This window comes from Prosopis cineraria, unplaced genomic scaffold (genome assembly GCF_029017545.1).
Source record: "Prosopis cineraria cultivar Desert tree isolate PC_DT_omini unplaced genomic scaffold, ASM2901754v1 PC3, whole genome shotgun sequence".
NCBI lineage: Eukaryota > Viridiplantae > Streptophyta > Magnoliopsida > Fabales > Fabaceae > Prosopis > Prosopis cineraria.
The window spans coordinates 7,579,678-7,593,927 of NW_026555334.1; the positions used below are offsets into that span (position 1 = coordinate 7,579,678).

The window sequence follows — 14,250 nt, forward strand, 5'->3', positions numbered from 1 at the left end:
GATCAAAACACAATCAGTTGAAGCGTTGAGATTTAGAATTCACCCTATAAGTTGCTAGTTTCTATCCTTTAAGTGACTCGGATCAATTATAGTGATAACTATTTTTAAAGTGTCCTAATATTCTCCCTAATTATTAGTCCCTTTTTAATTAGCATTGAATTTGTTCCGACAATACCCAAATGACTAATTAAACCATGAAATTATAGTTTAAGTCACCACAAATTTCTAGAACTATCACTAGCATAGTTATTTATGTTTAGTTCTCTATATCTAGGTTCTCTTTTCACCTTCCAGTGTATCAAGATTACCCATAGATTTGATTAAATGGTGGCCAGTCATTAAATCAATATGAAGAACAAAAGAAATAAATATAATTGAAGAAAATAAAAATATTCATAATTATAAATGCAAAGAGTCAAAACAAAGAAAATAGAAAACTAGCTCCTCAATCGGGCTACATCCTTATCCCAACTACGTAATTTAAAAACACATAATAAAATCAAATAATACAGTTCTAAAATTTTCAATCATGAAAAATGATTATAGAGGAAATTAAGAAGTAGAAAAGAAATAATTATAATTTGTGAAACTCCTCAATGATCTCACCTTCAGCCTTCAGAATACTTCTACAAGCTCTAAATATCTTAGAGAAAATTTTTGAGGTACTTAGATAAATGATTGCATGCCTTCTCTCTTGATGGAAGAGTATTTATAGTTAAAGTGGCGGCTCATTCTTTTTTCCTTGTCGATGTGGGACTCTAATATATATATATATATATATATATATTCTATTTTCCTTCTTTCATTCTATTTGGTTAATTCTTTTTCTCTGTAAAATATAAAGATAAAAAGATATGAGTAGATTTTGTATTAAAATTCTTTTTTATCTTATAATTAAGTGATGAGGAAAAAATATATAAATATCAATTAAATAGATATGAAATCATAATAAATAAAATCAAATTCAAACTAAAATCTATACCTATTTAATTATAAAATATGCACTTATCAATAAACTTACCTTAAGTGTTTGGAAGCTTAAATCTAGCCTCAATGTGATCTCATAACGTGCCCTAATAGAGTAAAAGTAGAGCTCTTCATTTTCTTCTTCTCCTTCTCTTCTGTTTTCATGCAGAACGCGAACTAATTTATTAAAAATTTTACCTATACGCCACGGCTCACGTAACCCTCTGCCATGGCCCGTGGCACATAAGAGCCCATTGCATTCAAATCTGCCTCTGTACGCCGAGGCAGATTGACCAAGTGTTGCGGCATTTGACATACAGAGCAAATCTTCACTTTTTCTTTCTCTTTCCTTGTCCAGGTGACCAGCCATCGATTCGGACCTACTTCTCAAGTTGAAATCACCACAATCATACCAATTAAACCCCTTTAGCCACAGACCTTATTAACTCACTAATTACCCTCATTAGGTTAATAAACCAATATTAAATTTTCATAGATGTTACAAAGAACATGGGATAGCATGTTCATACAACTTCAGAATAATAAGCTTGTGATCAGATTTAAAATAAGGTAAACTAACAACTGATGCATTAGGAAAATTATATCTACCTTCCTCATTCATGAGCATACAATCAAGTTTACTCTCACACCCAGCTTTATGCCAGGTAAACAACGACCCTTTACACTCTATATCTATTAACTCTAATTCATCAACCAACAAGCAAAAATTTCGATCAGCAATAGCATAATGTCAAGATAAGGATTTTCTTTCAAGACTAGACAAAATACAATTAAAATCCTCTCCTATGAACTAGAGACCATCAATATTCATGTTAATACGTTTAAGTTTGTTCCAAAGAAGATTTTTGTTAATAGTATTTGGGCTAGCATACACAGCTGTGCCATACCAGCTTGTATCATTTTTCTTGACCTTCAAATGAATACGTTGAGCCTGACTACTAAAAATCTCAATTTTCTAGTCTAAATCATCCCATAAAAGCCAAAGATCTCCACTATATCCTCTTGCATCAACAATGTGAATATTATGGAAACCTAAAGACTTAGCAATACTAAAAGCATTAGGACCGCTAGCTCTAGTCTCCACTATTGCCAAAATCCCCACCTTATATCTACACTTCAATTAAAAATAAGGCATGGAAAAGAATGCAACCCAGTACCTCTGGAATTCCAAGTCATAAAATTGATAAAAAAAAACATATTAAGAAATGGACTTGCAAGTTCAAGTCAATACCTGCATATAAAGTGATGTCCATTTTAATCACAGCATCCAGCTCTTGATAAAGTAATCCAACACTATTTGGTAGCTAATTCATGAGTGACACCCCTTTACATCCTAGCCCAGTTCATTCACATGCTGATTAGCCATCAAGTCCAAGCAATTTGGCCTATTATCTATTTGAGGAGTTTCACCACCAAACATGCCCTCACCATTAATTGTAAAAGCATCAAATGAATTTGGGTTTATAAAATCTGACCTATTTTGGTATGCTTTAAGTGCAATATTCTCTTTCTTTTTTCCTTTGACGTTCAAAGGAGCTTTTCTCTTTCCTCTTATTGCGGTCCACTTTGATTTTTTATTCAAGATCTCCCTCCCAAACTGATGCTGCTCCTCAAATTTCTTTCCATACATATTAGTGTAACCATTAAATGCTTTACTTCCCTACTCTTTAAATCTCAATTTTATTGGTACAACCATAGGCTTTTCCATCTCCTTCCCCTTATTCAAAACACATGCAGCTCTCTTAGGCTCTAATTTTTGCATTCTCTTGCAAAAATCTTGTTTAACGATCATATCAAGCCTGTATTTTCTGCCAGTTAACATCACCGGCGTACCTCCACAGTCCTAGTCCATTGTATGAGTTTCATCAAACTCTTTTGGCTTTTCTAACGTGATCTCCTCTACTCTTTGACCATCCCTTGATTGTATCTTATCAGTAGACACAACCATCTACTATTTCTCTTCATCTAAACTGTCATTCATTTCTTTTCCTTATTCATATCCCTATGCTCGATCAGGACAAGCATTCAAATCATGCCCAAATCAGCCACAGTGGAAGTAGATGAGATGAAGACCTTCATAAGTGATTTTATACTCTTCCCCATACACAGTGAAGATAGGCATGAGAGGTTTGCTTAAGTCGAGTTCAACACATATTTTAGCAAAGGCAACCTTATCAGATATAAAACTAGACCAATCAACTTTTAAAGTAGTACCAACCTTATCCCCTATCATTCTTAAAAAATTCTATATTATATAATTCAACAAGAAAATCCAAGACACGAACTAAGCAGCTATCCTTCTTTGTGTTTCTGCTTTTTAGGGATTAAAATTAGGTCTCAATTTTTGCACAAGAAGATGGTGATCATCTATCATCCATGGCCCCTCTTGGTAAGCATGATCAAGATCATCCTTATTAGAAAAGGAGATGATAAAGTATGTATTACTCAATGCTGTAATTCACATAGGCTCCTTAATCTGCCACATTCTTGTTAACCTGTTCCTCGAAAACCTTAATGGGATATTTTGTCCCAATAATTTCACAATAAGAAAGTTTAATTAGGGCTTGCACTAGTCAAGATATGCTTGTTCAAGAATCTTCAACTCTGGGATTTTCATGGGCCTCTAATCATCGGACAAATCCTCTTCCTCCAATTCTTCCTCAGTCATTTTTCCTTTTGCCCTCTTAACAGCCTCCTGCGCCCTTAAGTTTTCAAGGTAGCTCTTCCAACCATCCATAATATCGTCGAACTCATCATTAGGAGAAAAAAAACTTGCAGAATTCAGACTCAACAAAAAATCGTTATAGGATATCTTCTTTCTAGAGTCCAAGCCTTCAAACCACCTTATCCTCCTTCCCACCCTTACGATATCTATTAGTGGTCATATTGGAAAAAACAAAGTTACTCCTTCCTTCATTGATTCCATATCCAGGGTCACCACCCTTACCCTCGTAATCGTTACCTCTGTTAATCTCCAGACGCTCTCTCTTTTCCTCTCTCATCTCGTTTCCCCTAAAAGTGTCCAAGTTTCCCCTATATTAATTACCTTTCTATTATACTTTAATCATATAGATTTTCTCGTTATTTTGAAAACTCACGTAAGCGTGATTCTTTCAAGCATTTAACATAATTGTATACACAAGCATAATGTTTATATCTAATTCCCTTATTATTGTCAAGGTTAACAAAGGTGTAAATAAAAAGAAAAAAAAAACTACTAATAATTTTTTTAAGGCTCACATGATACTAAAATAGCAAATTATTAAACACATGCAATAAGAAAAGCATATCATGACTGGTGAGCTTCTTATGTCATGAGATTGTGCATCATTTCGCATAATTTAGAGCCATCTGTTAGGCATACCTTGTACTCAACCAAGTTTCATCTCTCTCTCTCTCTCTCTCTCTCTCTCTCTCTTAAATTAATTTGGCTTTTTTTTTTATGAAAAAAATTTAACTTTTTACTAAGAGTACTTGATTTCAAAATTTTAATATTTAATTCTATAACACAAAATGTTTAAAATTATACCTAGGTAGATATTTTGTTGGATAAAGAAATAATTAACTCCTAAACTATAGGTCTAGAAACATTTAGGACCTAAACTCATTTGGAGTGCAATGTTCTTTTTGAATTTTTAAAAACAGTACAATTTGACCCCCACCATTAATAAAAATTAATTTTGACTGTTAATTAATTTAAAAAAGATGGAAAATAATTTTTAAAATTACAAAAGATGACCACTAAAATTTTTTTGGTCATTTCCTACATTATCTTTTGATCCTTTACTGTTATTATTTTGGTTATTTTTTATAATTTTTGAAGTTATTTTCAAAAATTAAAAAAAATATTATATCAAAAATAAATTTAAAATTTCAGACACCCCTAACTCATAGTTTGAAATTACTTTGCTTTTTTACCATATTTTATTATCGAAAGGGACAATTATATATATTAGGTCTTACTAATAATTTTACATCAAGCCTCCACTCTTTTCGTAGCCCCTCTTGGGGCAAGGAACACAAAAATTCTCCTATCGAGTAACTTTGGGAATTACAAAAGAGATAACCCGATCTACCTATTTACAGTATTTTTTTTTTTAATAAAGAACATAGAACTCGTATCACAAATTTGCTTGCAAACCTTGGTTTAACTTTTTTTATATTTCTAAAAATAAATTTAGATTCAGTAAGTGGTCTAAATCCATTAATTTAATAAATATTTTAATTATAATAATTAAATTTTATCAATACTTAAAAATGATCAAGACACATTTGTTCTCTAAAAATTTAAAACAATTCTTACCATCAAAGCATTCTTCACGTATGTTGTCTTTTTTAAAAATTTGAAATTAATACTTTTTTAATATTATATAAAACAATCTTTTATAATTATTCAATTAAATTGAACCATTGTTATCATATCATTTAAGACACTTATCAAGTGAATGTACTTAAACCATTCATCACTCATCAGCTCCAAATTTATTTCAAGAAGGGTGATACATGAGCATCTTTGATTTGCAAAACTGACAGCCAATCTAAATGAGAGCAAGCAATGGCACGACCAAGAATTAATTCTTGTATAACTTATCAGCAGAAAATGTTCTTCTTAACTTATCGTCTGTAGTACTAATTGGGAACTTTGGAAGCAAAACTGATAACATTGGGAACAAATGTGATCACTTGACAAATCATGATTGCTACCGAGTAATGACTATGGACTAATTCATTAATTACTATAACCAGAGAATTTTTTTTTTTTGGGCCAAAACTGAGACATAAAATTAATTTTTCATAAAAATATTCTTAACTCGTCTGAAAATTAGTTACTAATGTTTTTAATTCCTCCTCAAGAAAATATGAATCATACTATATTTTTTAACCAAAAAAATATTTATCAGTTAAAATACATTACTTTTACGCTCGAACCAATGCTTTATCCTTTAACAAAGCTTCCGCAGCTCTTCTTCCTGAGACCAAAGCCCCATCGAACGTAGCTGAGATAACATAATCCCCGCACACATATAAACCCGACCCGATTTTTGGGTTCTTCTTCAGGTTTGTGGGTGGCTTTTGATTGGGCTGGGCGAACCCGATCCTATAAGTTCTCAAGTGCTCCCATGCCCTAACCGTTTTCGCCCCAAACCAATCCGAAAGCTCTTCCACAACTTGAGCTGTTAAGTCATCATCAGACACATCCTCAAACGACCCGATCAGTGATACGGATACCAAAGCCCTCTCGGGTGGGCCGTATGATGGAGCCACATTGGTTGCGAAAAACATGTTGTTCACTATACCCTTACCCGACCCGTTCAGGAATAGAAGCGGATCTTGAACCGGTATTTGGTCGCGATCTGCTTTGAAATACAAACAGGCCGTGCTACGAACCGGGGTCTTCTGAACCGAACCGCCCCTTCCCGCCAACAATTTCACAGATTCCGGTTCTTCAACCGCCAGAATCACTCCGAGCTCACTCCTCACAACTTCTCCGTTCTGCAATGTCACCGTCGGCGATTCGGACTCATCGAGATCGATTGAATTTACCTTCGAGTTGAACAGGATTGAACCTGAAGGCAACCTCGACGCAAGTTGTTCTGGTATGGCCGATATGCCCTTGGCCGGAATAGTATTGTCGCCGAGAGCGAGACACTTGAAAATGAAGTTGAACAACCTGGACGATGTCTCGAGCTCTCTATCAAAAAAGATTCCGCCGAAGAATGGCCGGAAGAATCGTCCGATGATGGAATCGGAGAACCCTATTTGCTTCAACAAATCAATCGTAGTAGATTCCTCAGCAGTCAATATCTCGTCATCTGATTTGGTCAAGACCTGAACTCTCGTGGCGCCAATGAGTAGTTTGTCGACAAATGAACCGATAGGGTTCGCGAGGGATTGCGCGGAGTCCCATAAATGGCGAAGAGGGTCAGCGACGGTGTGGAATTCGCCATTGTAGAAAATCCGAGCTCCTGAATAGAACTTCCGGAGGTCGAGGTTTTGATAATCGAGGAGTTTCTGGGCTTCAGGGTAGGCAGTGATGAAGATTTGGAAGCCACGGTCGAGAAGAAAGCCATCAACTGAGTCGGTGCGGACGCGCCCGCCTACGGCGTCGGAGGCTTCAAGGAGAAGGAAAGGAATGTTGTGAGAATTAAGGTGGATGGCGGCGGCTAAGCCGGCAAGACCAGCGCCGACGACGAGGACACCAGTTTTGGGGAGGGAAGGGGATTGAAGGGGAAGGGTGGTAGTGGAGGAAAGCTGTGAGGAGGATTGGGGATTGAATCGGAATCGTCTGTGGAAGGAAGAAGAAGAGATGAAGGAGAGGTTAGAGCAGGGAAAGGAGAAGGTGATAGCCATTGGATAAGGTTTTGAGAAAGAGAATGGGGACGCGGCTCTCTTTGGTTTTGGCCCTTTTGAAAGTGATCATGTGTGCTAGTTAGATGCACTTTACGAAGTTCATGTAGTCGAAATTACTTTTATATACATGAGAAAATGCTTGTATATATCTTATTTTTATTATAAAATACTTTTAATTATCTTACTAAAAGACTTAGTTAAATTATTAAGAAATCAAAATAAACTTTCAATTTCAATTTTATTTTAATTTAAATTAAAAATTTAGATTTATATTATATAAATAAATTTAAATAAAAGTAATATTAAAAAAATATAATTAACAATGTAATGTATATCATTGTCCCTTTAAGCATATTTAAAATAGAGATTAACAGTACAGATGAGAAAAATTAAGGAGAATTCAATTCAAGTTTCATATAAAAAAATTAATTACTATAAAGTCTATTAATAACTGAACTAAAAATATTTATAACACAATCAGTTATCAGTTTCCTTAATTTAGTTATCGTTAGATCTTGTAGTAATTAATTTTTTTGTATAAAATTTTAATGTATTCTCATGAAAAATTATAAGGACCTAAAGCAACCAAAAAAAAAAACAAACAAAACAAAACAAAAGCCAATAACAAACCATGCTAAAATAATAGAAACAAATAGTTTTGTTTTCCCAAAAATATAAAGAAATGAGAATGGAACGAGAATGATATTACTTTGTTTGATCATACACACAAGGGCAATTTGGACATTTCATAACTATTCCCATGAGCTACAGTGTTATACCTTCCATTAGCGAACATGGGTGTTGGTTGTCCCATTGCTTTTCCCATTCCTAAGCCAAGAATTCCCTCGAAGCAAACGTACCGCTAGTCTTTGAAGAACACAATCCATCAAGCTGTTAATACAAGAATTTTTTTTTGGATGGGAGACGAGACTGATATTAAAACTAATTAAAAAAACTGCAGACGGGTTATACAACAAAAGAGCCAATGAATCTTTTATCAATCACCACCCCACTGTTGCAAAGATGGTGGTTAATTAAAGGTACAAAAGAATACATCGTTGGACAAGAAATACGTAGATACTCAGAACATGTGCATGTATAACAAGAATGAATACCATGATGCTTGAATTACAGCGACTCCAGAAATTGAAATTTATACATATTAACATGGAGAATTTTAAGGTACAGTCTTTAACAAAAAGGGACCGCCCCTTTTAATGTGCCAATTAACCTGGTTTATAAGTTTAGCCAAGTATTTCAACGTTGTGCTGTTTTTTATCACACAATTTTATTCAAGAATGAACCATAGATCAAAACACAAACAATAAAGCCTAGCAAACAATCAACGACATACTTACATAAGATACTGAACAAGCAGCAGAAACCTTATTCACAATTTCATGATGAACATGTCCCTATTTCCTAAGATGAATCTACAAGCTTGAGCCAATTGAGTTCCTCCACATTACGTTGGCTGCCTCCTTGAAATTTCCACCAAGATGTAACATCAGGCCGCCACCATGAACCCTCCCTTCTGGGACATCAAAATTAATGTCTTTCTCCAGAATATTCTTGTTTCTACATTCCTCCGGCTTCTTGGTAACCAAGAAGCGTGGAAGAGAAGATGATGATGACAACATTGACGACTTCATGGAGAGCGGCACCAATACTTCCTCTGGTATAAGATGCTGCAATTTTGCTGGTTCTTTTGCTAAATCGTTGTGCTCAGAAACAACACTGACCCCTGAGGAGGAATTGTTGTCATCAGAACTACTATGAGCAATGGAAGCAGAAGGTACAAGACCATGGAAGAGTCTGGAATCAATCAGACTTCCTCTCTCTTGCATCATCAAGTTTCCGTGAGCAGCACAGAGTCCACTCTTACCCCTTGCAAATTTCTCACACTTACCATCACCCCAAACACATCTCTTGCCCCCGCCATGGGCCTTGCAGAAATCTGTGCTTCCCTGAGCACTCTTCTCACAACCTTCGAACTTGCATCGTTTACCCCCACCGTGCCTGACACAGCAGTCTGTTCGGCCACGGGCACTCTTGGCGCAGCCAGGCACGGCACACCTCTTCCCACCACCATGGGCAACACAGAAGTTGGTACCTCCATGTACACTCTTGGGGCATATACCACCTCCATTGAAGAGGCAGCGTTTGCCTCCTCCATGTGCCTTGCATAGTGGCGTGCTCCCTTCAGCACCTTTGGTGCAACCTGCAAATAGTGGCGGCCATTGTAATTCATAATCATCTAATCACCTTAACTATATTATGATCCAACTATATTAATGTTCAATGGGCAGGATCCTTAAATAAATTTGAAGTATTGAGTTTTGGTGAGGAAGCCCCTCGCAAACTCATTATTCATTATTCTGTTGCTGTCAATTCTCTTGCGAGTTTTGGTCAAATCTTGAATGTCAAGGAACAGTCTGCAGATGATGACCTAAAATTTAAAAACTTAGCGCGTTTTAGCATTTCTTCTCAATGAACCATGTTTGAAAAACTGATTGAATAAAGTTAAATAAAAAAATTAGAGCAATGATTAAAAAAATGGGGTTTTTTGTCATTTTTATTGCAAGTTTAAACAAATGATAAATATTTAAATAAGTCATAATTGATTAAAAACATCTGTCAAACATACATACCGGCAAATGAGCAACGCTTTCCGCCACCATGTGCCTTACAGAACATGGTGCTTCCTTGGGCACCTTTCGTGCATCCTTGGTACTGACACCGGCGTCCACCACCATGAGAGATGCACAACCCTGCCTTCCCTTCAGCACTTCTTGTGCACCCTTCAATCTTACATCTCTTGCCTCCCCCATGTCTAATGCAGAGTCCTGACTTGCCTCTCGCAGCCTTGGTGCACCCACCTGGATGCTCACACCGCCTGCCACCACCATGTGCTATGCAGTAATCTGTCTTCCCCTCTGCACTTTTGGTACAACCCAAGTGTTCGCACCTCCTCCCTCCACCATGAGCCTTGCAATAAACTGTGCGGCTCTCAGCACCATTATTACAGCCCGGCTTCTGACATCTCTGTCCACCCCCATGTCCAATGCAAAATCCAGAAGCACCTCGAGCTCCTTTTGTACATCCAGGAAAATTACATCTCCTGAAGTTGCTTGTTCGGTTCTCTGATGATGAAGGAGGGCAAAGTGAGCAATTTGTAGCATTAGGTAATTCTTGTGTTGGCAATGAAGTTTTAGCAGTATCTGTTCTCGAAGCCAGTAGAAGTGAACCCACGTAGCCACCTGATTTCTTTGCTGAGGTGGAACCCTCATCGACAACAGGAACTGCAGAATAGTTATTTTCAGCAGATGTTTGGCTTGAAAGACTCTCATTCTCAGATGAACCTGAGCTGTCCAGAACACTTGATGCCTCATAAGTTCCTCCAGAAAGACCAAGTTGCAGCATTGAATCACTATCAGATGGCATACATTGCGGAAGCACACAGTCTCTTTCCTTCCTCTTTCTAGACCCAAGAATGAAGAATTCATTGCGATATGTGCTTGGAGGTGGGCCCAATCCCAGAACCAACCTGCATCCATCATCAGAAGCGTTGCAGAAATTTAATCCAGCATTCTTCTTACTACTGCTATAGCTAGTTGTATTGGTTTCCCCAAAGCCTAACCCATTCAAGGATAATGTAGCATCACTGAAGTCATCTCTTATCTTGAGTTCAGCATCTTGAGAATACAGTATACCTTTCTGGTTTAGATCCATTCTGCGTCACGTGCCTTACAATAGGTTAAAGGCACTAAAAGCTTCACCACGCGAAGCTATAAGATCTACAATGGTGGCCAAGAAATTCCAGCATACAGCATCCACCACTCACAAAGCCTGATGTATCTGATCTGTCCATATTTACTACAATCCCGGATAAAGTTCCATGAGATTTCCCATGACCTCAATGATACCAAAAATATTTTATAACATTGCTTGGAAAGAAATCTCTCGTAAGATTAATGTTGATCTAATGAGTTCTTTCTTCATCAATCCTGACAGAAAAATTAAGGAGATACATATTCAAGAAAAGTTGAAAGCATATGGGGAAAAGCACATTGGCAAAAAGAGTGGGCAGGATATGCGAAAATGGCAGAGAAGAGGAAAGAATATATAAGATCAGTCCGGCGTCCATAATAGAATGTAAAACATAAGTTCAATAGTAAAGCAACCGGAGAAGCCCTCTGACCTTGGCTATCTTAATTGAAGCAGGATGACCCATGCCCTCGCCGAAAAATGGAACTCCAGTAAAAAAAGTGCTTTCAGAACATAAACTAATATGAAAAGGCTCCAAATGAAATCGACTTTTCAAAAGCCCACAGAATGCCAGAGTCTCCCCAACTAGATCATTTATTTGAATTTGAATGAGATAGTTGAGGCTTGAACATCTTTAGTACCCCAACATTTTTATCATCGCTCAATAAAATCTCCAGTCTTTGTCATCTCCGACTTAAATCCTGCTAAAGAAATGTCAAGTTGCTTCAGCATGAAATTTGAGCTCATGAAGCAATTCAAGACTAAAGCTAGGAGGGCATACTTATCGAGAACAGAATATGCAACTAACAAGAGTTAAGTATAACCTGTTACCATCAAATAATTAATCAAATAACATCATATTTCTATCATTAAGAAACATTTCTGCGTATTTATAATATCTGTGCTCCTAAGTATATAAATAACTAATGAATATTTTGCAGAATGCAGTGTATTAGCCTCTTCCATTTAAAAATGGGGAGGATCCGACAAACGAAATCACAATTTCACACATCCATTTACCTTGGAAGATTAGCTTTAAAAATTTAACAGTTAAACATAGGGAATTTGTATAGAGAAAAGGGAAGAACCACAGTAATCCTTCAGAGACAGCAAATTCTCATCATCATGCTCATAATTCAAGCACAAAAAATGATAAATAGAATCATACTTGATTGGAACGATAACAAAAATCCAAATAAGTGCAAAACTTTCGTATTCAAACGCTAAAAAATTTTCCACCACTCCTGAAAAATATTATTGAAGCTAGGACCACTGCAACTACAAAACAATAGAGTTTAAATCCATAAACCAATCCTCAACTCCAAAGCACCCCTGAATTCCAAAACTCCATCACACCATTACAGTCAATGAAAAGCAGTAGCAGCAGTGGACTAAAGAACAAGTGAAACCAGAAAGAGAAAGCGGTATGATGAAAATTTCAACACGATCCAGAAGCAAAATCAAGGATATAGAGTAATCAAGTGACAACAAGAAGACTGAATTCCGCAAAATTTTGTCAAAATCCTAATATAAACGCGGCTATGACAAATCCAGACGGGATTTCACATAATTACCGAATCTGGGAAGCGCTCAAGAGTATTCCTCAGCATCCGAATTCCGCGGGGAAGAGCATGAGGTTCTGTTTTGAAAGAGAAGAAGAAGAATACAACGACCACGACGACGAGAAGAGACGACGCAAAACACACGCAAATGCGGGTAAGAGATATTTATTGCGTAATAACTGCAAAATGATTTATTCTACCAAAAAACGACAAAATGATTTATTCATAATATTTTTCATTTTTGTAATTTAAATAAGATTTGGAGTTTAAGTGTTATAAATACAAAATTTAAAATATATACCGAATCAAAAATTTATAAAAATTTAATTTTATTAAAAAATAATTTTTAAAATATATAATTAAATTATTAAAATATAAATATGATCATCATTTAATTTGAATCTATTTGAAATATAAATTATTGAAATAAAATTTACCTCCATATATAAATTATTATATTTAATATAAAATTTTAAAATAGGATAATTTATTTTAATATTTTTTTTATTAATTTTAATTTTTTTAACTTTTATTTTTTATTAAATCAAGTTTATTACTTTTATGAACTAAATTTTAGTTAGTATACATTTATCTTACTCAATAAATTTATGAATGTAATTATATAATTTTATAAATTAAAAATATAAATATAATAAAATTAAAAAGTTAATTCGTAAATTTAATTAAGTTTATTAATAAATTAACATAATTTTATAAATTAAAAATTTAAAAATAATAAACTTGAAAAGTCAACTGTGGCACTTACCAAAATAAACGTACTGGCTGAACAGTGGAACACATGCGTCTGCCTGTCATACGGGAGCAAAGACAGGGTTCTTATAGTTAGTTTAGTTTACTTACAAACTCATATTTTGAAACTAAAATACTACTCTCTTCCTCTTAGTTTATAAAATAATTTTTTAATAAATTATACATACTGATAAAATTTATTAAATATATTTTATAATTTTTTAAATAAAAATACAAATTTTTAAAATATTATTTATTTAATATAATTTTATTTGTGAACAGAGAGAAAAAAAATATAATAAAAAGGATAATTTTAAAACAAGTATAATTAATAAAATTTTATTTTTACCAAACTTGTATTTTGAAGCAGTAAATTACCTAAAAAATTATCTTATAAATCAGAATAGGGTCGTTATTAAACAATAATGAGGATTAAAATAGTACTTATTAGTGCCAAGTGCTAACTCAATCCTCCCATAGTGACCACAAACAAACAAACAAACAAAGGACTATATAAACTGGTTTTCATCAGTAAGTTTCATCCTCTGTAATAAACAAGGTTGTTATCTAAAATACTAGGGCATGTTAAATCTCCAAGTAAATAAAAATAATACCTTTCTTTACTTGTTCAAAAAATTGAGTTTTTTTTAAATCACAAATTAAAATAGCAGTAAAAAGTTGAAACAAAATTTTCTACTACTATTATTTAATGTAAAATTTTTGTTTTGTTAATTATTATCACATTCTGGTGTATTTACCAGAAAATTTGTTAAATTTAAAATTTACGCCTATTTCTTATAAATAGAGTGGGGGTTAGTATAGGCATTTATCA

The 14,250-nt window shown here is 34.7% G+C and overlaps 2 protein-coding genes across 4 annotated transcripts; both read right to left on the reverse strand.

Annotated features, from left to right (window-relative positions):
- Positions 1-5,421: 5,421 nt before the first annotated feature.
- On the reverse strand, positions 5,422-7,452 carry LOC129306607 (15-cis-phytoene desaturase, chloroplastic/chromoplastic). The gene has a single exon (XM_054947282.1). It carries the CDS (start codon positions 7,336-7,338, stop codon positions 5,905-5,907), a length of 1,434 nt encoding a protein of 477 aa, XP_054803257.1. The 5' UTR covers positions 7,339-7,452; the 3' UTR covers positions 5,422-5,904.
- A 508-nt stretch (positions 7,453-7,960) lies between these two features.
- LOC129306291 (uncharacterized) lies at positions 7,961-12,812 on the reverse strand. 3 transcript variants are annotated; one of them, XR_008592185.1, is made up of 5 exons: positions 12,681-12,799; positions 11,540-11,810; positions 9,990-11,345; positions 8,697-9,559; positions 7,961-8,229 (listed from the first exon to the last, which is right to left on the reverse strand). XR_008592185.1 is itself a non-coding variant. In XM_054946795.1 (4 exons), exons 3-4 carry the CDS (start codon positions 11,068-11,070, stop codon positions 8,772-8,774), a joined length of 1,869 nt encoding a protein of 622 aa, XP_054802770.1. In that variant the 5' UTR covers positions 11,071-11,345; positions 11,540-11,807; positions 12,681-12,812; the 3' UTR covers positions 8,467-8,771. The 3 variants fall into 3 exon arrangements, 2 of the variants coding, with proteins under 2 accessions (XP_054802770.1, XP_054802769.1); XM_054946795.1 differs by lacking the exon at positions 7,961-8,229 and having other exon boundaries at positions 8,467-9,559; positions 11,540-11,807; positions 12,681-12,812; XM_054946794.1 differs by lacking the exon at positions 7,961-8,229 and having other exon boundaries at positions 8,467-9,559.
- Positions 12,813-14,250: the final 1,438 nt, after the last annotated feature.

Excerpts from the sequence above, each read along its gene's own strand:
- LOC129306607 (XM_054947282.1), bottom strand. The coding sequence starts at position 7,338 with ATGGCTATCACCTTCTCCTTTCCCTGCTCTAACCTCTCCTTCATCTCT.
- LOC129306291 (XM_054946795.1), bottom strand. The coding sequence starts at position 11,070 with ATGGATCTAAACCAGAAAGGTATACTGTATTCTCAAGATGCTGAACTC. Across the intron at positions 9,560-9,989 it reads AAAGCGTTGCTCATTTGCCG|GTTGCACCAAAGGTGCTGAA; the intron begins GTATGTATGTTT and ends CACTATTTGCAG.